At 44.6% G+C, this 21,633-nt stretch overlaps 1 protein-coding gene across 1 annotated transcript in view; it reads right to left on the bottom strand.

Annotated features, from left to right (window-relative positions):
• Positions 1–21,633, bottom strand: part of LOC135912824 (guanylate cyclase 32E-like) — a 265,613-nt gene that overhangs the window by 85,258 nt on the left and 158,722 nt on the right. The window contains exon 8 of the mRNA XM_065445365.1: positions 795–961. Coding sequence (XP_065301437.1) covers positions 795–961 — 167 coding nt within the window. The remainder of the gene's footprint in view (positions 1–794; positions 962–21,633) is intronic.

Genomic DNA, 21,633 nt, shown 5'->3' with positions numbered 1-21,633 from the left:
GCGCAGGAAGCACGTTAGGCAGAGTCGGCTCCATCGAGTTCGGCAAAGCAGTGGGCGCTGCGGCACGGAGTGCGCCGGCTGCTCTGCTCTAGTTCTGCTCTCGACCTGCCATTCGATCTCTCATTAGGAGGTATACGAAAAGGGCTGCTGCACAGAGAGCACAAAACTAGGCGCCGCAAGTGCTTCGCGTGTGTCATCAGAATTTACCCATAGGAACCCCGACTGGATATGCTGCTGTTGCAGGGCTATCGCGCAAGAATTGCCGCTGAAGCATGAGTAGCCAATTACGACGTTTACCGTTTCCTGTCACATATAACAAACCAGTTGCAAGTTATTCTGAATCATATATATGTATATATATATAGTCACATTACAGCCATGTGGAGCGAACAGAAGTGAATAGCTGTAACTATTAAAATGCGATTGATTTGCCGAACCATATATTGAAGTTCTCATCAGTCTACTACATTGCCGCATTTCGAGGGCCGCGAGATGCGAAAACAACCGTGTACTTAGATTTAGGTGCACTTAAATAACCTCAGGGGGTCCAAATTTCCGGTCGCCCTCATTACGGCGTGCCTCATAATCAGATCGTGGTTTTGGCACGTAAAACACCACAATTTCTTTTTTTAGGTCATCGCAGTGCCAGCCCAGAACGCTGAAACTGCACTGAGGCGAAGACATGCCGGCGATGAGCTGCCGATTGACGGATATCTAGTCACAACGAAAAATATTCTTTTCCCAAAAATGATACAAGAAAGATATACAAACAGATGTGCTCAAAAAGTTCTTGCCTTGAACTTGAGCTCGGTGTGCATCGGTATGCAGAGCGGCTGGGTGCCCGCGTAGCTGAGCACAGCCTCCGAGAAGCGGCCGTAGTGCTCGTCAGAGGGCACGCGCGGCGACACCAGAAGCACGGCTCGGAACGGGAACGGCCGCACGATGGACGAGTCCTCCCAGTCTGCGTTGATTGCGCACGAGAATTGGGTTTGCACAGAGGCTATGCGTCCAAGTTCACCACATGTCCAACTAAACTAAAACAATCCATACAAGATGCGTCCTCTCTAACTTATGGCTAGAATTGGGTTTTTGCAATGTTTGAATACTAACGCAAAAGCGAAATTAAGCAGGGATATGAGAAAGGAACTTGAGGACGCGACATGGTTTGTGTTCACCTGTCGTTCTTTTTTGCTGCTTATGCGCGTGCTTCACTGGTGACACAAGCTGGCGTGCGAGTAAGTCCTCATTGCAGACATTTGGTGTCGCTGGCACGAATAATCTAGGTACATTTTGTTTCTACCCATCAGGTATTTACGTTTTCGGGCTACAATGTTTGTTGTGCCTGTTGGTGAATGTACTTGCAAGCATTAAGAGCGGGCAGACTAGGGGCAAAAGGAAGGCGTAGGCACCACGGTCGCTCCTGCCTTCGAGCGCTAACAATAACGGTTCCGATGGTGCACACGAGGTGTTTTAAGCAGGAGAAACGGAAAACGCGCCCTTTGATATCAGCTTAGGGCAGGTGGAACTTAATAGGCTTCGTTCTCCCACAGAGCTGCATGGCTTGATTAATGTCTTTATTACATGTGAAAAATAATTTTCTGCCGAATACCAATGCAAGCAGCCTGGTGTCTTGAGAATATTGGCTTGTTTCAGAACAACGCCGGATGGACATAACCGGCAAATTCAAAGTGCGGCTCCGGAGGCGACACCTTGCAGAATCTCCAGAGATGATGTAAGTACGAAACGAACAATCCCACAGCGATAAAACTGTGTGTGCCACCCACATCGCCAGCTGCTTGACTAAACCAATTATAGCACTGCGCATCGTCGACGCGACGCTTTCTGGGTATACGCCGACAGCCTGCACATGCGTAGCTGGCGATGCTTTACTTGATTAATAATGTTCTCGTTCTGACGACATTCCTTCTTCACGAATTTCTGTCGCTACTGACCTCGAAATCGTCTGGGCTTCATTTACCATTCATCACCAGAAGGCAATTATAGGCGTATGCTACCGATCTCCTTCTTCATCGTCCACATTCCTTAGTGAATTGCATGATGTAATTAATAACGTATCATCACGCTTTCCATCATCGCCCCTTTACTTGTTAGGCGACTTTAACTTTCCGAGCATTAAATGGAACTCTCAGCCTCCTTCATTACTCCCATTTTTGTCTCAGGCGAAGGAATTTTTAGATTTGTGTTCCACTTTTTCCTTTTCGCAACTGGTCACTGAACCAACTCGGAATACTGCTACTATATCAAACACTCTCGACCTAGTACTTACTACTGAACCCAAACTAACTTCCAACATTACCTTCGTTCCGCCTTTAAGCGACCATTCTGCAATTCATTTTACTATTAGTGCCAAACATCCGAAAAATATCAAGCAAAGGAAAACGATACTAGATTATAGTAGAACAAACTTCGGGGCCATCAATAATGAGTTACATACGTTTCTTGACACATTTCTAATTAACTTTGATAACCGTTCTGTACAAACTAATTGGGACCTGTTTGCTCATAAAGTAAATTAACTAATGAACACATATGTTCCGAGCCGTATCTTAACTTCTAACCCACAAGCCCCCTGGTATAACACTCGCATTAAACGACTTTTTAACCGTAAAAAGCGTATCTACCGCTCAGCTAAGTTGTCCTCAAGTGCTTCTCGTTGGACGGCATACAAGGCGGCTTCTAACGAATACATTCAAGCTTTAAAACTCGCTAAACCTACTTTTCTTGCTGTTACTCTTCCATCTATTCTTAAAACTAGCATTAAAAAATTTTGGAAAATAATTAAACCTGTTTCTGATAACTTAATCTTATTAAACGACTCTACTGGGCAGCCTGTTCCTAAAAACGGTGCTGCAACTCACCTTAACGAAGCCTTTCTCAAAAATTTTTCGGGAGCTCTAAATAAACAACTTCCCGAGTTACGTAACTATAATTATCCAGTCATGTTTCCAGTAATAGTTCACACATCTGGTGTTGCTAAACTTATTGACAAGCTCGACTACAATTCTTCGCCTGGCTTTGACTCAATTAACACTAGGTTCCTAAAAAGCACTTCCGCATACAGTTCTATAATACTAACAAAAATTTTTCAACAGTCACTCAACACCACTACTTTACCTTATCAGTGGAAGGTCGGGAAAGTGGTTCCACTCCATAAATCTGGTAACAAAAACATAGCAACAAACTATCGCCCCATCTCACTTACCAGCACGTGCTGCAAACTTCTAGAACACATTGTATTCACAAACCTCGTGGAATTTCTTGAGGATAACACATTTTTTTCACCTGCACAGCATGGCTTTAGGAAATCGTACTCATGCGAGACTCAACTCGTATCCTTCACTCATCAGTTGCATCGAATTCTTGATCGTTCATCACGCGCCGACTGCATATTTCTAGACTTCTCAAAAGCATTTGATAAAGTCTGTCACAAACTTCTAGTCCACAAACTGACCCGTTTGAATATTGATGCTAATCTCTTAAAATGGATCGAATGTTTTCTGGTTCATCGCTCACAATACGTTACTGCTAATGGCTGCAATTCACCGGTGTGCTCTGTTGCTTCCGGAGTGCCCCAAGGATCGGTTCTCGGTCCTTTGTTGTTCTTAATATATATTAACGACCTTCCTTCACAAGTAACTTCTAACATTCATCTCTTCGCGGATGATTGTGTTATCTTTAGAGAAATAACTACGGATTGTGATACTAACTGTCTTCAATCGGACCTTGATATAATATCTAACTGGTGCAGTTTGTGGCTAATGGAATTAAATGTTAACAAGTGTAAAGCTATGCAAGTATCTAGAACACCTAACGTATCTGAAGTGTACTATTTAAATTGTCTTCCTTTAGAACAGGTAACTTCGTACAAGTATGTAGGAATACATATTACATACGACCTTACCTGGGCAACTCACATTACTAATATAGTGAACAATGCTAACCGCGCTCTTCGTTACTTAAGGCGTAACTTTTTTAAGGCTCCTCACTCCTTGAAATTATTGCTTTATAAAACACTAATACGCCCGAAATTAGAATACGCTGCATCTGTCTGCGACCCTAGTAATCTAAACTTAATTAACTCATTAGAATTAGTTCAGAATAACGCTGCTCATTTCATTCTTTCGAATTATAATAGAACTGCCAGCGTAACAGCCATGAAAACTGGCTTTTCCCTTCCATCTCTTGCAGCTCGACGTAAAGTCTCCCGTTTATCATTATTTCACAAAATTTTTCACCACACAAAACTACGTGATTTATTCATCCATACTCCACACTATGTATCTCGTCGCATCGATCATTCTTACAAGGCTCACGTCCCTTCTTGCAGCACAAATACATTTTCCCAGTCATTCGTACCTCGGACATCACAAGAGTGGAACCACCTTCCCGCAAACATTGTGTCCATCAATGATAATCCTTTGTTTCCTGATGCCTTAACCAACGTTACTTGCTAAAATGCTGTTTAATCTGCTTGTATATCTTGCCCTTTTTTGTAACACGTTTTGTAATTGCTCATTGTAGTCCTACTGAATTATTTGTCAAATTGTATTTTTATGTTGTATATTTTTCTTTTGCAAATTTACTGTTTGGATTCACTTGTAACCCACTCCCCTCTGTAAAGCCTTCACAGGCCTTGAGGGTATAATAAATGAAATGAAATGAAATTATATTGCGATAGCAATGATAAGGGTGTTCTACGGACCATTGGCGCCACTGTCGGCGCCGTAGCGCTGTCCTGCTATCAATGAGGCATGCGAGCATTGCCCGATCGTGAAAGGCCTCAAGGCTTTTAGTGATGTGCTGTGCGTTTGGGGCTGCAAAGGCGAAGAAAGCCTAGTGGACCGTCACGTTACGTTGAACACGCTCTGCCGTAGCCAGGGCAGCGTTCAGATTTTCGTCGCTAGGCAACAACAAGGGTTGTGCGCACGCACTCGCATTAGTGTTACCGCTGAACAGCTGAGCACGTGACACACCATAGCGCATACACTGATTGGAGTGGTACGCCCAGTAAGCGTCCCGATAAATCTACGTAATCCTTACCCTGGGTGCTCACAAATGCCGGCAGTTTTCTTTCGATATCATCTCCTGCGCCATCGAGGTGCGCCAACCTGCAACGCGTCGGGTGACGCTTCTCGTCAAGCCAGCGTCGTTGGATGCTTTCAGGACAAGGCTGAACCTGGCTATCGCTTTCTGTGCATCGGGTACTGGGGAAACTGAGAATTTGTTTACCCAGCACGTCTCGCATTTGAAACGTTGACGAAGCTTGGTTGAGGCTTGGATTCGCTTCAAACAGCAAATCCTCGTCGCCAGACAAGTTTAGTACTAATGATAAGTTTAGTACTGAGACAAGTTTAGCACTAATGTCAGACCACATCAGCACAAAAGCATCGAAACGTTTTTTACCTTAGTGATGTCGTAAAACAAAAGCCTCAGCACTAGCCTCAGTCAGCACTAGCCTCAAACAAAGCCTCAGCCAACACAAGCTTCGCAGACACATATACCGTCATTCCCATGATGGCACAGCGCCCCTTAGGAAACTCCCATTGACGGTGGCGCCTGATTTCCCTCTAGGTATTACAGTGAGAAACTCTATGGTAATACCGCCCGAGATAGCAGCAGGCGACGGGCTTCCTGAACTTGAAGAAACGCTGCGAATGCGATAGTCGACATCCATGCGCGACTTGCACAACTTTGTCTGATTACTCCTGCAGTGCTTAAAAGCCTCAGATTCTGCGGTCACCTCTAGTTTCGTTAAAAGAAATCAGATAGCCCTATTTTTTACCCTAGTATTCCGAGCCAGTAATCACGATCGAGCGAGGTGGTTCATTATCGGCAAGGAAGCGTGTAAAAGAAAGAAAAAAAAAAGACCTCGGATTGTAGAACTAGGGAGAACGAGTACTGGGCGACTGCGGGTAGACGGTCTAGGGTTAAACTCGATGCAGCGTGACTCAGTGGCTCGATGCGCTGCGGAGCCGGAGATGTCGGGTTTCATTCCAAACCACGGCAACCGAATTGCAATTTGGGCGCGTTCCAAAAAAACATGCGTGCATCTTGATTTTGGGGCAAGATGGGTGCGGACACGACATTTCCGACTAATCATTTCTCGCGTTTAATGAAAGTCCTGAACCTGAAATACTTACTAAATATAGTGACAAGCCTGGAAGCGCCGGTAATATTTTAATAGTATGCGATTTCTACAAGATGAAAAAAAATTATGGCGTTTTACGTGCCAAAACCACGATCTGATTACGAGGCACGCAGTAGTGGGAGACTCCGTATTAAATTTGACCACCTGGCGTTCATTAACGTGAACCTAAATTTAGGCACACCGGTGTTTCCGCATTTCTCCCCCATCTATATGCGGCCGCCGTGGCCGGTATTCGATCCCGCGACCTCGTGCGGAGCAGCCCAACACCATAGCTACTAAGCAACCGCGGCGGGTTTCTATAGGATGTCTTGGTTTCATTTCCCAGGTAGATCAGGTGGTTTCATTTCCCAGGTGATCCGGCTCGCTCAGTCCTACGCAATGGCGCAACATCGGTCCTCACAACGAATAGGCGCATACGAGGCGACCGAGGGAGCCGCAGCGAGCGTTGCAAAGTTGCGATCTATTTGATCTCATATGGCTACATACTGTGCCGGGACGTCAGGACACACTATCATCCTAGGAAATAAAACCGAAACTGGCTTTTGAAAAGCTGTTATATTACATTCTATACGGCTGCTTGTCACTATTTTTTTTTTCTTGGGTTTAGAGTTCTAGGACCTTCATTCAAATAAAAAAAGAAATAGTGAGAAAGAACATACCGGGTACCCCTTAAAAATAGAGAGAAAAAAACGAACGTGAAAATTTTTCTGAATGCTTCCTTTACGGCATCTTTCAAATCCCGCTCGACAGTTTTGAGACGGCAAACCATACATATTTCGTTTTAAAATGGGTGACATAATAAATTTTCTTCTCCGCACTACAGTAGTGCAGTGATGTAAGGCACCCTTTAAAGCTTGTGGGAGTAGTCTCTAGCGCAGGGGCTTGGGCATTGGATCACAGGCACCGACGCTTAAGTGCAACTTGATCAATACAAAACTACAAATGAAGAAATCCTTCATCACAATACCAATGCGCAGATGACCGTTCCGTGCGGCGTTGAATAAAACAGAAATAGTGAGCTCGTTCATTCCTTAACTAAAAAAAATCCTGGTTATAACCTCGGGATTAAAATTTCATGGCCTCACTCATGTATACCCAATGTATGGCTGCGCAAGGTCAGAGAGAGAGAGAGAGAGAGAGAGAGAGAGAGAGGGAGAGAGAGAGAGATGAGACATGAAAGGTTAATCGGAAGACAAACATCCAGTTTTCCGCCCGGCATTTCGAAAGGGGGAAGGGGGGACAGAAACGTTAAACAAAAGACACACGCAGAGTGAGTGAGTGAGAAATAAATAAATGTAAAAGACGTACAAAGGCCCAAGCATGAAAAAACACAACAGCGCTTCTTACCTTTTGCTGACTCTCGGTAGGCTGGTACTAACATTTATACGTCCCGCACCCGAAATGTACGAAAAGCCAGTTCGTATTGTCGAAGTGTTGGCGCTATCTTATGGCACGAGTTTCACTGAATATGTCATCTGGACAAATTATGAGGACCGCTAATTCAAAAGTGTCTAGGTTAAGGATGCACCAGGTGGCATCAGCGATCCCTGTTTGCCATTCAATTTTCAGGAGCGTTCCTACTTAAAGGACACAGTAAACGTAAAGCCTTGCTGTGGAACTGGCGTCCATCTTGTCTCCATTTTATTCTCACTTCCTTCTTCTCTTCTCCTGAACCCAGACTCCTGCGCTTCTTCATCTTCTACTCCAAGGCTCATACCGCTTCACCCTTCCAGGTTTCTTTTGCTAACCCCTCCTGGGGTAATACTTGAAAACGTTTCCAATCGAAGCACATTCAACTGAGCCACGTTCGCCAATGTACCATACAGTCTTCAATATTCCTTTCTGAGTGGCCGTCTTTGTCACAGAGTAAGGACCATAAAATTTGGCATTGGATTCTCTTACTCCTTTCCTAACTAGAATGAGGTCGGTGACTTGAATGTCTGGAATGTCTGAGCAATGTCTCTTGTCAAAATTTTTTTTCATTCGTTTACGGTACCTCTCCTCCTGCGATTTCTGTTTCCTTTCCTCGACGATCTGGAGATTTTCTAACAGCCCAAGTTCACGGTCCGCCTGAAGAATAGGGGTTTCTCCTGAAGAAGCGAATTGCGGGCTGCATCCCAAGCCGCTGGTGTAGGAGCGATTGTGATGTCTTACAGCTGCTTCTAAAGAGCATTTCCAACCACCAGGGAAACTATCGTACATCCTGATGTATTGTTTAACATCTCGTATAGCACGCTCTGCAAGCCCATTCGCTGCGGGATGGTATGGCGCACAGAACTGGATTGATATATTATGGTCTCGAGCCCATCTTGCTAGCTTTTCGCTCTTGAACGCTGGACCGTTGTCACATACAATTGTCTTGGTTGTCCTAAACATATCCCGTTCGAGAAGGGCGATGACACTATTCGCATCTTCTTTTCCTGCCCGTGCCGCGACCATCCTGGTGCATTCATCTATGGCCAGAAGAAAAGCTTGCGTTTTTCGGACTCCTTCTCGTTTCTTATTTAGCTCGGCGAAATCCAGGTGTATAACTTCAAAGGGCACGTTTGAGTGGCAAGGTATTATCATGGCGTCCGTAGGCTGCTTATATTTCACTTTGTTGATTTGACAAATGTGGCATGAACGAACGTATCGATTGACGTCGTCTTTCATGTGAGGCCACGTAAATCTCTTGACTAGCTTGTTGTAGGTGCGCCAAAATCCGTCGTGTCCTCCAGATTCTGGGCTATCGTGGTACAAATAAAGCACCCTGGAAACCAGCGTTGGCGGGACTTGATAGCGACCTTCCCTAAAAATCAATTGTTCAGTGCCTTCCCACAATTTGATTTCATTGATTTCTGCCGATTCTTCGTTGTTGGCCTGTATCATCAGTCTAGACAATGCATCTGCATCAGTCAAAAGGGGTCCAGGTCTGTGGGAGATGGTGAAATCGAACTGCTGCAAATAGTTCACCCATCTGGCGATACGTCCCTTAGGTTGGGTCATATTCAAGAGATGAGTGAGGGCTTGGTGATCGGTGAACAAAGTAAACTTCGCACCTTCTAGGTACGTACGGAAGTACTGAATTGCTTTGAGGACTGCAAGAGCTTCCTTTTCAGTAGTGGTGTAGTTGACTTCAGGTGGCTTGAGGGTGTAGCTGTAGTAACCTACTACGTGTCGCTTTTCTCGGCCGGATGCTTCTGGACATTTCTGGTACAAGACTGCACCTGTCCCATAGTGTGAGGCGTCGGTATTCAGTTCAAAGGGTAAAGTGAAATCTGGTATGCGTAGAATAGGGTCAGCAGATATTCTGTGCACCAGATCACGGTAGACTCTCTCACATTCCTCATTCCACTCAAATGGAACTTCTTTCTGTGTTAGGCGCGTGAGGCATCTTGTTTTGATGGCAAAGTCTTTTATGAAGGGCCTGAAATGTCCTGCTAATCCCAAAAATACACGCAATGAGTGTACGTCATATGGTTTTACCAGTTGGGATATCCTCTCGACGGACTCTTGTTTCGTGCTTTTGGTAGTCCCATCAAAGACTCTTCCAAGAAACACCACTTTTCTTTGAAAGAACGCACTTTTCTTAAAATTAACCTTGAGGTGTGCCAAGCTCAAGGCATTTAATACCTGGGACAGGTGTGCCTGATGCTCCGTCTCTGTTTTGGAGAAGACGATAATATCGTCTATGTACACGTTACAAAAGACACCTAGGAAAGGCTTCAGGACTTCGTTCATAATCTTCTGGAACCATGCTGGTGAGTTTTTCCAGCCGAAAGGAAGTCGGTTATACTCGTACAGGTCGAAGGGCGTGATAAAAGCAGTGTACATTTTTGTTTCTTCGGTTAGCGGGATCTGCCAGAAACCTTTGCACAAGTCAATACGTGAAAAACATCGGCAACCACCTGTCTCATCTATAATCGTGTCTATCTTCGGCATGGGAAATGGTATAAGTTCTGTCTGTCGGTTGAGAACCCTGTAATCTGTGCACAGTCTGAAAGTTCCATCTTCTTTCGGCGCAATAGTTATGGGAGAGGCGAAGGGTGACACCGAAGGCCGGATTATATTGGCGTCTAGCATCTCCTGCAATTCCTTCTTCAACCATATCTTGCGCTCTCTTGACATGTTGTAAGGTGATTTTCGGATGACGGTCTTGTCGGTGAGTTCGAAAGGCACCTTGTGTGACGTCATCGCCGGTGGATAGCTTCCTATGCATACTAGTTCAGGATAGGTCGTTGCAATATCCTCCGCGCAATTGACAACTCGCAGGTTATCCTTTCTATCCGGCTGTGTCTCTTGCCTTGATGGTCCTTCCACTAAAACCGCATCGTCCCAGTATACGTTGATCTTTAGTTTCTTTATATCTGGTCTGGATAGCAGAAAGTCATACGTCACCCCCTCAATCACCAGTACTTCACTCGCTATTTCATGACCTTGGAACTCGATGTTTACTGAGGCCCACTGATTATGCATTGTCACTTTTCCATCGTAGCCTTGCACCCGTAGTACTCTTCCACTATGCAGGTGACTTGCATCTACCAGCTTGGCATTTATTATAGACACAGAAGCACCGCTGTCAACCAAAGCCATCATGTGTCTGTTTCCCACTTTCACAGGGATGTGAAGTAGGCTAGAGCAAGTTAAATAAACAGTCTCAGTTGTGGTCATCGGGTCGGACTGATCACCCTTGTTTATCAGTTTTTTTGTCGTCGGAGCCTCTTCAGCGTCCGAAAGTAGGGGAACAGGGTCGCTGTCGATGTTATGCACCCGACCTCTGGGAGCGCGCCAACCCAAGCTCTCTGTGCCGCCTGCAAGGCGGCGCGGTTCTCGCTGATTACGGCTTGACCAATCCGTGCCGGACCGTGTGAAGTGACCGCTTGAGCTAGCGTTTATATTTTCTTCTGAAGTAAATGATAAGTCGTGAAGGCACTCCAGGAGCCCGTCCATAGTTTTAGGTGACCGTAGTTGCACTTGCTTCAGGACTTGCGCGTGCAGTCCGTGCATTATTAGGGCTACTACGGCAGACGGAGGAAGCATAGGCTCGGCCAGCTTTAAAAGGCGGCATTTGTCAAAGAAATACTCTACGAGGGAGCCATGCTTGAATTTGAAATTAAGCGCGGCGTCCCACCTTTGCACTGGGTTGCTTCGGAATGTCGTCAAGAATTTTTCTTTCCACTGATTCCAAGAGTTGCCAGCCTCTTCAATAATGTGCAAATCATACCACTTCCGTGCAACACCGCTTAAGTAACTACGCATGTTAGTAATCTTGTCCTCATTAGAGTGCCAGTTGTTCTTTCCAGCGGCATATTCATAGAATTCAAGCCAACCTTCTGGACTTGATGACATGCCGTCGAATGCATCAGGTTCTACAAATTTAGTCACTGGCTTCTCAGCGTTTAAAGAGCTTATAAGCGATGTCACCAGCTGGTTTTGTTGCGAAATCTGTTCTTGTTGTAGCCGAAGTGCTTTCAAAACGAGGCTCACCTCTTCCGTCGACGACTGTGATCCAGAGTCCTTCCGACGCATCGGTTGAAGGACTAATTCGTCGAAGGTCACCAGAGGCAAGTTCACGTTCACAGCACCCTTCCGACGTAGTTCATCAGGGTCCATGGAAGCCTTCTCTAAAACCAGGTTCATGAGTTCTGCCGAGTTGAGTTCGCGAGGTAGTTCCACCGCTGGTTCATCTTCAGCTTGGTATCTCGAAAAGATGATCTTGTCTGCGGAGGTCTCCTCAAGGAAAAATCTCACCCACATGTTGGAGTTCGCTGTCGGCTGCGCCAAAATAATGTAGCGTTCCTACTTAAAGGACACAGTAAACGTAAAGCCTTGCTGTGGAACTGGCGTCCATCTTGTCTCCATTTTATTCTCACTTCCTTCTTCTCTTCTCCTGAACCCAGACTCCTGCGCTTCTTCATCTTCTACTCCAAGGCTCATACCGCTTCAAGTGAGTGAGAAATAAATAAATGTAAAAGACGTACAAAGGCCCAAGCATGAAAAAACACAACAGCGCTTCTTACCTTTTGCTGACTCTCGGTAGGCTGGTACTAACATTTATACGTCCCGCACCCGAAATGTACGAAAAGCCAGTTCGTATTGTCGAAGTGTTGGCGCTATCTTATGGCACGAGTTTCACTGAATATGTCATCTGGACAAATTATGAGGACCGCTAATTCAAAAGTGTCTAGGTTAAGGATGCACCAGGTGGCATCAGCGATCCCTGTTTGCCATCCAATTTTCAGGAGCAGCCGCACATCTCAGACAAAGATTATTTATGGCTGTCCAGTGACTCCTTATCCGAATGCGGAAGTCGTAATGGTAGGAATAACGCGAATCAACAGAGCTCACAGAAGACAATTCCGCAGGGTTTGATCGGCAAGCCTATGTTACCCCCTCAGTGAAAAAAGTATAAGCGCCATCATGTGCACTAACTTATATAGCCCGGCATTTCTGAAAGAATTTAGTTGCTGTGATTGTATCTACGTTCTACATTTTAAGACACTTAATGAAGACGTAAAACTTGTAAGCATAATGTCGGTTCGTAGAGATATTTAAAACACACAGGCTTATTGATGGTATAGCGCTTCACTTTGAACGGCGTAATTTATTTTGTTATCATTATTATATTTGGCCAACGCATACCTACACCAATGGGCATGTTTCACTGTGACAGAAGCGGTATATAAGCTGTAGGCTTATTTACTTATGAGTGAAAGTTTTCCCTCGATTAAGGCTTCCTCCACCATGCGGGCTTCCACACAACAGATCTGCCATTTACATGTGTGTCACGCTTCTCTCAGCATACACGTTTCCTCACAATTCCCCGACGAATATCGATATAGGGACCAAAGTTGCTGTCCTAACCGATAGGGTACGCATATGCCCAGCCTACGACACTGCACATCGAATTGACCGCTTATAAAGACGAGCACAGGGGAAGAGAACACAAGACGACGTGAGCGGTAACTTTACACTGATTTATTCGCGGCAACACGTGGCAATATATAAATAAATATAACATTCGCAGAACGCAGCAACAAACACACTCATCAGCGTAGTGGGGCGAACCCCTATCAAAAAAATCTATCTACGACTGACACAGCCTAATGGAAGTATAACTAACCCAGCCTTGGCCTTTGTTTTCTATATGTTATGTTATATGTTATGTTTTATATGTGCATGTTATATTTGTCTGTATATTACCACGTATTGCCCTGAATAAATCAGATGAAAGTTAGTGCCCGTATCGTCGTCTTGTGTTCTCTTCCACTGTCCGTGTCTTTATTAGTGGTCAATGTGATATGCACTAAACACCAACTAGGCCAAACTGAAGTTCTCCTGAAGCCTACGAAACATCCTTCGACTATAGGACTTCATTACGGCAATAAAATATCTCTAGGGTTGAGGATAGGGCGAGTTGGTATTGCATTCTAGAACTGGTATAGCGCAACATACAAAGGAAGAAACAAGCCGAGCCGGCCAGATAAAGGAACAGAGCGCTGTTCCTTTATCTGGCCGGCTCGGCTTGTCTCTTCTTTTGTATGTTGAGCTGTAACAGTTCTAGAATAAGATATCGCCTTCGTTCTGGCGACATTGATGCGTTCACGTTTAACACTGCGCGTTTTTGGCATGGATTCTGAACGGCGTAGTGCGTAAAAACGATTATTCCGCGACATTGAGGCGGGGAAGTGTACGATGCACGAACATTACACGAGAACACACGTTTCATTTGATTAGGACGAATACAACTGTACGCATCAAATTGAGCTCTATAACATTTTATTAGGCGCCTCAGAAACGGTTCCCTTCCCCGCAATTACAAAATGTGTGTTGGATCTGCGATCTCTTTTCTTCGCAAGTGAGAACATTTATTAGAGCTGATTTTGGCCAACGAAAGCACGAGTTTCATTCCGGTAATACTTCTATTCTAAAGCTATGAGCATCTGAAGGGCCATCTTGAACCACCTTAAACATCTGAAGGGCCAGAGACAGCTGAGAAGGTTCAACGACCCTATCGTCTGTCAAATCGCTTAAATCATACTTCATGTTACATACCTTTGACACCTGCGGTAAGGCGTATTTTGTGCAGCAGTGCCCTTGAACTCAGGCTGGACGCGAAAATAACAAGATATCTACATTGTACGTTGTATTGATATCTACACTGTATTGGCGCTTTACGAGTAACTTCTAGATTATGGCCGAGTCTTAAACGAAGAATATTCATTCCTGGTAATTTGGGCGCCGACTACGATCGGGATGTGTTGCCCTTTCTTGTCTTTTTTCTCTATGAGACCGTGTTTGCACGGCTGCCTTTTTGTATTATAATTTTCTACCAACTTGCTCCACTTTCACTTGTTCAGTGAATAATAAGCGATTCTCCGTTCGCAGTGTGGTAGAAAGAAGCAAAAATATGTGCACATCCAACGCCGAAAAGCTAAGGAAGAAGGCGAATTGGAGTGTTACAAGTCTACGCACCTACTGCAGAAAATAGATTTTAAGTTTGCGAGCTTGTGCTGACACAGGGATTTCCGAGACCACTTTAATGCACGATAACACAAGAGAGCCCGGATTACCTTCCAGGTCGTACGTGAACAAGCTTTCCTCGCTCGCAGAAATTATAAATTTTTCTGAGCCAAACTAAACAACCTCGAGACAAGTCTCCGAGGGCCGATGTGCAGAAGATCGGCTTCAACGTTGAAACCTTATTTCGTCTGCGCTCACAGTGCGAAAATTAGATACTACACTATTGTGCGATGAGCCCGTGAGTCGAGCCTGCAGCGATAACGCATTAGTAGCGTGTCATAGCATTACTGATCACGTGATCTTGCATGGGCAACCGAGGATTTACGCAACTATTGGGCGTCCTTGTTTCCGTCAATTTCGTTGGCCAAGTTCACCAGAAATGCTTTTGCGGCCAAGCTATTCGTAAGATCATTTTGCATCCAATCCTGATTCTTAACATATAATTAGCGAAGACGGCCAACAAATGGCCATTGACACTTACCTACGAAAAGCTCTCTAAATTTGGCCTCTCACTCTTCATCCGCTGGTTTCATGCCTAATAGATTAACGCTATTGTCTTGCACTTCGCACAACTGTCTCCTATTTTTCCTATTTACAAATGCTCGCACCATAAGAAAGCCATTTGAATCGCTTTCACCCGAGTGTTAAATTTACTCCTCACCACTTTTCCAGTCAAGTCAACTTCATCGACATGGCGGTTTACATAGAAAACGGAAAACTGAGAACGACACTTTGTCGGAAGCCTACGGATAGCCAGTAATGCTTAGACTGTAACAGTCATCTCCCGCAACACTGCAAGCAAGGGATTTTTGTCGGACAAGCGAAACGAATAAGAAGAATCTGCAGCGAAGACAACGATTATGTCCACCACCTAACTGACCTTAACCTTAAAACAACGCTAGCAGAAAGAAACTACCCACAAGTTGCTCTCGACAGAGCTTACAACGTCGCGTCAAGACGGGAGAGAGAGTCGGAATTAGCTAAGAAACAGCATAGACTAGAATCTGACCGACTGCCAGTCTTTATAACAAAGTATTCGAATGATCCCCCAAACATAAACAACATTATGCGGAAATATTACCCAATATTATCAAGTAACGAGCATCTGAGAAAAGCGTTTCCTGATGTAGGAAGAGTTATCTATCACCGCAACAGAAACCTTAAAGACATGTAAGTGCACGCAAAAGTCAGTCAACATCATTCCCCTGTAATAAAAGCATCTTGTCGCCCAAGATGCAAAACCTGCGGGCACCTTCAAACTGACGTTAAAATTAAAAGCATTGCAAACAGTTATACGCACAAAGTGAAAACTAGCTATACTTGTACAATCATAGATGTGATTTATGTGCTTGAATGTTCCTTCAGCAAGAAACAATATATCGGTGAAACAGGACAATCAATGAACGTCAGATTCAACGGACATCGCGCAGACACAGCAAAAAAGCTTCCCAAATCCGTCACCAAGGATTTCAACCAACCCGGTTATATTTTTGATGAAGTTAAACTCTACATCTTACAGTCAAATTTTCGTTCTGAACGAGAAAGAAAATACAGAGAATCATACGGTATCCATAAGTTCAAGACATTGCAACCAATAGGCATGAACATTTCAAAGGGAGCTTTAGAATCTATTCGCTATGCTAAATTTCAAGCTATAGGCAACAACGCTTAGTTCGGTTGCTGAGAGATTTTTCCCCTCCCTTTGTTTCGTGCTATTTCTTTTATTCATATATTTATTCAATTTCAGTACCTTAAATTTTTTTTTCACGAGCACCGTATTCTGCCGCTCCTTTTATTATCTCTTTCAGAGACCCGATAGCCCCCGACTTCCAGCGAAGCAGGTAAAAATGGGGTGCTGTGCGCTGTGCACACGGCTGCATCACCGGCCTTGTGCACAGCACTCCTTTACTCTCAATTCTACATCCTAGCTGCTAACGCACCGTCGCTGTTGCCGTACCCACCCGTCTTACCCCCTCTCCGCTTTAGAAGAACCCTACCTATATATACTGTGGTGAGAAAAGCCTAAGTCGCCTCGAAAAAGACAAGTCCACTTGTCGAAACTTTGGTTCCCGCTTTTACCTTGTTCTCGCTTTGCTCACCAATACCACCTGTGTCTCGCAAAACTACACCAACTACTTCGGAGGATATAATCCGGGAATCGCTACTAGACGTACTCTCACAAAGGGAAACGGTGTCTGGCTGGAGCACCGTTCCATCGACCGCCAGTGCAGACATGGCATGGCAGCGTATCCGAGGATATCAACAGGCTCCTCGGGGAGCATCCCATAGGAATAGAGGAAGCGCCGGTTCCGCCGTAATAGCTTTCGTTCGGGGATCATAAGTCGCGGGCCGCTTCCTTGACTCCGCGGATTTAAAGGAAGAGGTTTCACGTTAAGCGCAAGATACTGACTATATTGCACTGCTCACGGTTCAACGTAAACTTAACGCTCTTCTGGGACATTTTCCTCAAGGAGGAAACTCGCCCACGGAGTTGAGAGCTAACTTGAGTTTCCGCCTTATTCTGTTGCAAATAGAGATAGTAATTTTCTTCACAACTTTTTGTTTTCATACTTGAACATACGATATACTGTAGTAAGCGACATAAAAAAATAAAACGGTTAATAAAAGTTCGAGATTACTGCGATTAGGAACTGAAAAAGACCAAATGTCGGAACCCCACCTTTAAGTTTATTGACGCGTCCAATGTATTCACTAGGACCATATAGTCGAAGCAAAGGGGCTGTGCCCGTTAGCCCTCCGTTACGATGCAAGCAGAGGAAATTGGCGAGAAATTCGAAGCTATCTTCGGGAAAGGAAGGCATTTCAATGCCGCCTATGTAGGAAGGAACAGCCTAGGTCCTGTAACCAGCGCTTTATCATCGTCAAGTGCCAATCATGGCCCCGAGTCACTTGTACTTGCCGTCAGATGATAGCAATCTCCCCTTAACATCGTTAGGCGAGCGCCCTGGGATTGGTCACGAGAGACCCCGCGATAGGTAGCCTAAGCATAATCGTAAATATAACCGTAGTTTGCTGGTTCACTTCGAAAGATAAAAAAAAAGGAATCTGGCTGCAGATATTCTGCTCTGATGGGATCGCACACATCCACAAGAGTTTCCGGAAGCTCGACCCATTTGACGAGCATGAATGCTAAAAAAAGACGAAAAAAGAGAAAAACCACCCATCCACGGGTATGAAAAAATGAAGGGAGAAGGGAGATATTTGTTAAGGTCGCATCTGCGCATCTCGACGATCTCGTGCTGCCTAACCACTATCATAACTTTTATTAGGGCTGCTTTCAGTTGTGGTCACATCTTTACTGTGCATTGTAAGATGTAATTACAATGCTGTACTGTGGTGATCCTTCGAGAGGACTTGCTAAAGGCCCGATAAAAGCCAAGTCAATGCTTCATAAACGCGCACTCTTTTTCTCTACATGGCGAATCATTAATTCAGCACATGGAGCTACAAAGCGTCCGGAAGCTTGCAAGCTGATTGAAAGAAATAATTCAATAGTTTTTTTACGTATTATTGCTGCACCATGCCATTATCGCAGCCATACTACAATACCCGCTTGGTTACTGTATTTGTTTCGCGGAGGGCGCGGTGGGAGCTTCTCGGTGTTGCGCTATAACTGGAACGGTGATGTGCGTTTAGCAAAATTTTTGAAACAGGTAGCACCAGACTTGACTGGGCTAAAGTAAATAGCAGTTCTGAAATAATTCCTGCTAAAATAAGTTATACTGCACGCCATACTTTATTTTCCACTCGTGTCACCTACCAATGAGCAAGCAAATAAAGCAGTCACTGAGCACGTGCTGGTAGGCGAGTTGTTTATGCATGATTACAACGAAGGCTCCAAATAAAACAACGGACGAAGGAACGAGACACGAGGAGACACGAGACAACCAGCGCCTACGTGGTTGCCTCGTGTCTCCTTCCTTCGTCCGTTGTTTTATTTGGAGCCTTCGTTGTAATCAGAAATAAAGCAGGGAATGAGTTCAACTTCCCCGTGAGCCACGCGAACGGCGATATCCAAAACTGCTTTTTCCAGGTCACGTGCGAGAGCAGAGTGGTCTGTTCGGCATTATCCCTAAACTTGATACCTGCCCCGACGCTTTGGTTGTCTACCTCTCTATTCATGTATTTGCAGCAAGCGCGCAAGGCAGAGAATCGCTTAACACACGGGTGGCACGTGCAAATCACAGATTGCGGAGATAATCCCCATGCACAGTTATAAAGAGTGCCGAATTCCTGCACAAATCTAGCAGCACATGCCCAGTTGCACGTACCTGATAGCCCGAGGTATGTATTTGCAAATCATCTAATCAGAACGCACACGCATTTACAAATGCTGAGTGGCGCGTTCCCAGTGCCCCAAATAGGGGCAAAAAAGATTAGAGACGAACCTGGCGAAAACTGCGTGAAGTTGCGAAAGGGTGGTAATCGCTTTAGAACAATACAGAGTCATGTAAACAACACAGAGGCTCATTGAAAGGAGAGAAGTTGAAATGATCAACAGTTATCGAACGAAGGATGCCTATGGAACCACTGTTTGGCTTGTCTTGCGTCTTGTCGTTCTTACAAATGTAAGTCTCCCTCTTGAAACGTTGGCTCCGAAGAGAACTCTTCTTGTCCTGCTGTTAATCAATACGGTGTCAACGTGGACGACAGCACCAGTGCTTATTTTGTTAAATGTGGTTTTCGCTATGCTGACTCGCACACATCGCGACCAGTGGACGAACAAACAAACAAATGCACACACGCCCACAAAGCGAACAAGGGAATGACGAGAAACATCCACCTAAGCAAGTTCGTGGAGCGAAGGTTGACTTAGAGTTATCAAGAGAGTACAATGGGGAGCTGGTTTATGTACTACTTTCTCCTGTCAATAATTTCTGACGCAATCCTCGCGGTATTTAAGTTTAATTTGTCGAGGGGACTTCGGCCCCGTCGAAACGACCTTACGAGGAAGTTTGGGGGCTCCTATCTGAACCCATGGCAGAGAAGAATTTGTTTTTCTCACCAACCACTGGACGAAATTTGATTACGTTTTCTGCTCTTAAAAGAAAAGTTAAAATCTATCGAGTGTAGCAAGCCAATTTTTGATCTAAGTCGTTAATCTTTTTCTGAAAATTGTTGCAAATAAATAAAAGAACTTTCCAAAAACGAGACTACCAGGTTAAGAACTCTGTGTAACTGAGCAATGAAAGATAGTATCACAATTCTGTCAACTGCATCTAACAGTACATATCTAGCGGAAAAAAATTATATATTCTACATTGCTCTTAGATAGACCAATAATATGTCAATTAAACTTCTGCAATACTATCCTAAACAATGTAACAAATTTGCCTAAGATATGTATGTATCAAATTTGTCCGCTTTGAATGTTCTAACGAATCTCGTTTACAGAACTGCAATATATTTTCTTGGTGCAGAATTAGGGATTTGTAATCTTCATGCTTATAATTGTTTAAAGCTTGCCGATTTTCGGCAATATTTGCGAGAACACCAGGCCCTAAATCGAAATTCCGTTAACAACAGTCAATAGAATTTAACTTTCTCTCTCAAATGTGAGAAAGTTCATTAAAATAGGCCGTTAGTGGTCTCAGAAAAGTATTTATGATTTTTAGCTAAACCTTCGTCTTAAATCCATCCACATTAGAGGGCGAGTTACGAGGAATGTCGAGAGAAATGAGCCATCAATACTCCTCCTGTGCATAGTGTTAGACCAGCGTGCGAGCTCTCTAATTTGCCTTAACCATAGCGCTAGGTATCACTACATGAAAGAGAAGAAACGTGGAGGACGTGTTCTTCGCCTGGATAGGAGCGGGCGGGTTACATTTATTGCCATAATTTTTGGCTAAGCATGCGGCCGTATCTCAGGCCATTCCGCGTTCTTGCGCAGAAAACGAATGGCGAATTCGGCAAATCGCACCGGTGCGCCCCAATACGCCGTTTCACCCAGTCATCGTCGCACGAGCGCGCCCCAGCGCGAGCGGGTGCGATTGGCCGAATTCGCCATAAGTCGCGGGTTCGCTTTAAGTTTTGGCCATGGCGCCGGCACGCCGTCTGCACGAGGAGAATAATATTAAAAAAAAACGTACGTGTATATTGCTTTGGCCGAGATTTAAAGAAGAGGTGTTTTAAATTAACCATAGCCCTTCACTACGACGTCACCTAGGGCCCTTTGAGACGCTCATTGGGCGGTGAAACGCCTTCAGTTCATTATTCATCCATTAAAACAATCAGGTATTTACTCAGGTAACTTTTCACCTAATTGCAAGGCCGAGCTAAAAGGAAAAGGAAAGAGAGGGAGGGTGACCAAAGCATGCCTCTAGTTACCTTACCTTGTATCGGAGAAGGGGGAAAATGGTGTGAAAGATGCGAGAAAGAAAGAAGAAAAGGAAATAAAAACTGCTGGACAGCAAGAAGTATTGATAGCACGAAATAACCGAACTGGCGATCACGCCAAATTTATGTTAACGATTTCTACAACGTGCATAAAACGTAATGTGTGCAATAGATAAATCGTACTTGAAATTACGCTGCCCCAGTGATACAAACAAGCATTGTTCATCGCAATTTTTTTCTTTCTGAAGAACGCTGCTTCTCCCATTTGTTCAAGCTGCCCACTGCAAGTTTTCTCTAAGTAACGGTCGAGCTGAAGGCTCTGTTTGGAGCTGTGAGGCGCGCACCATCGATAGACGGGCAAGGCTCGTCTGGTCTGACACCATGCCACACTTCTCGTGAGCAGGAAGTACCTCAAAAAATAGAATAATTGTCACGCTCAAAACTCAATTGCCAATGACTGAAAGAAGCTTTTTGTCTTAGAGCTTCACCCTCGAATGTACGATGCTTGACGTGACTAAAATAAGGGATGCCTTACTTTTACGATGCCCAATAAATAGATCTGCAAGAATGGTCCGAAAACAAGCGTTTAATCAAATCCAGAAGTC

Source organism: Dermacentor albipictus, chromosome 8 (genome assembly GCF_038994185.2).
Source record: "Dermacentor albipictus isolate Rhodes 1998 colony chromosome 8, USDA_Dalb.pri_finalv2, whole genome shotgun sequence".
NCBI classification, from domain to species: domain Eukaryota; kingdom Metazoa; phylum Arthropoda; class Arachnida; order Ixodida; family Ixodidae; genus Dermacentor; species Dermacentor albipictus.
This window is presented reverse-complemented; position numbering and strand designations above follow the sequence as displayed.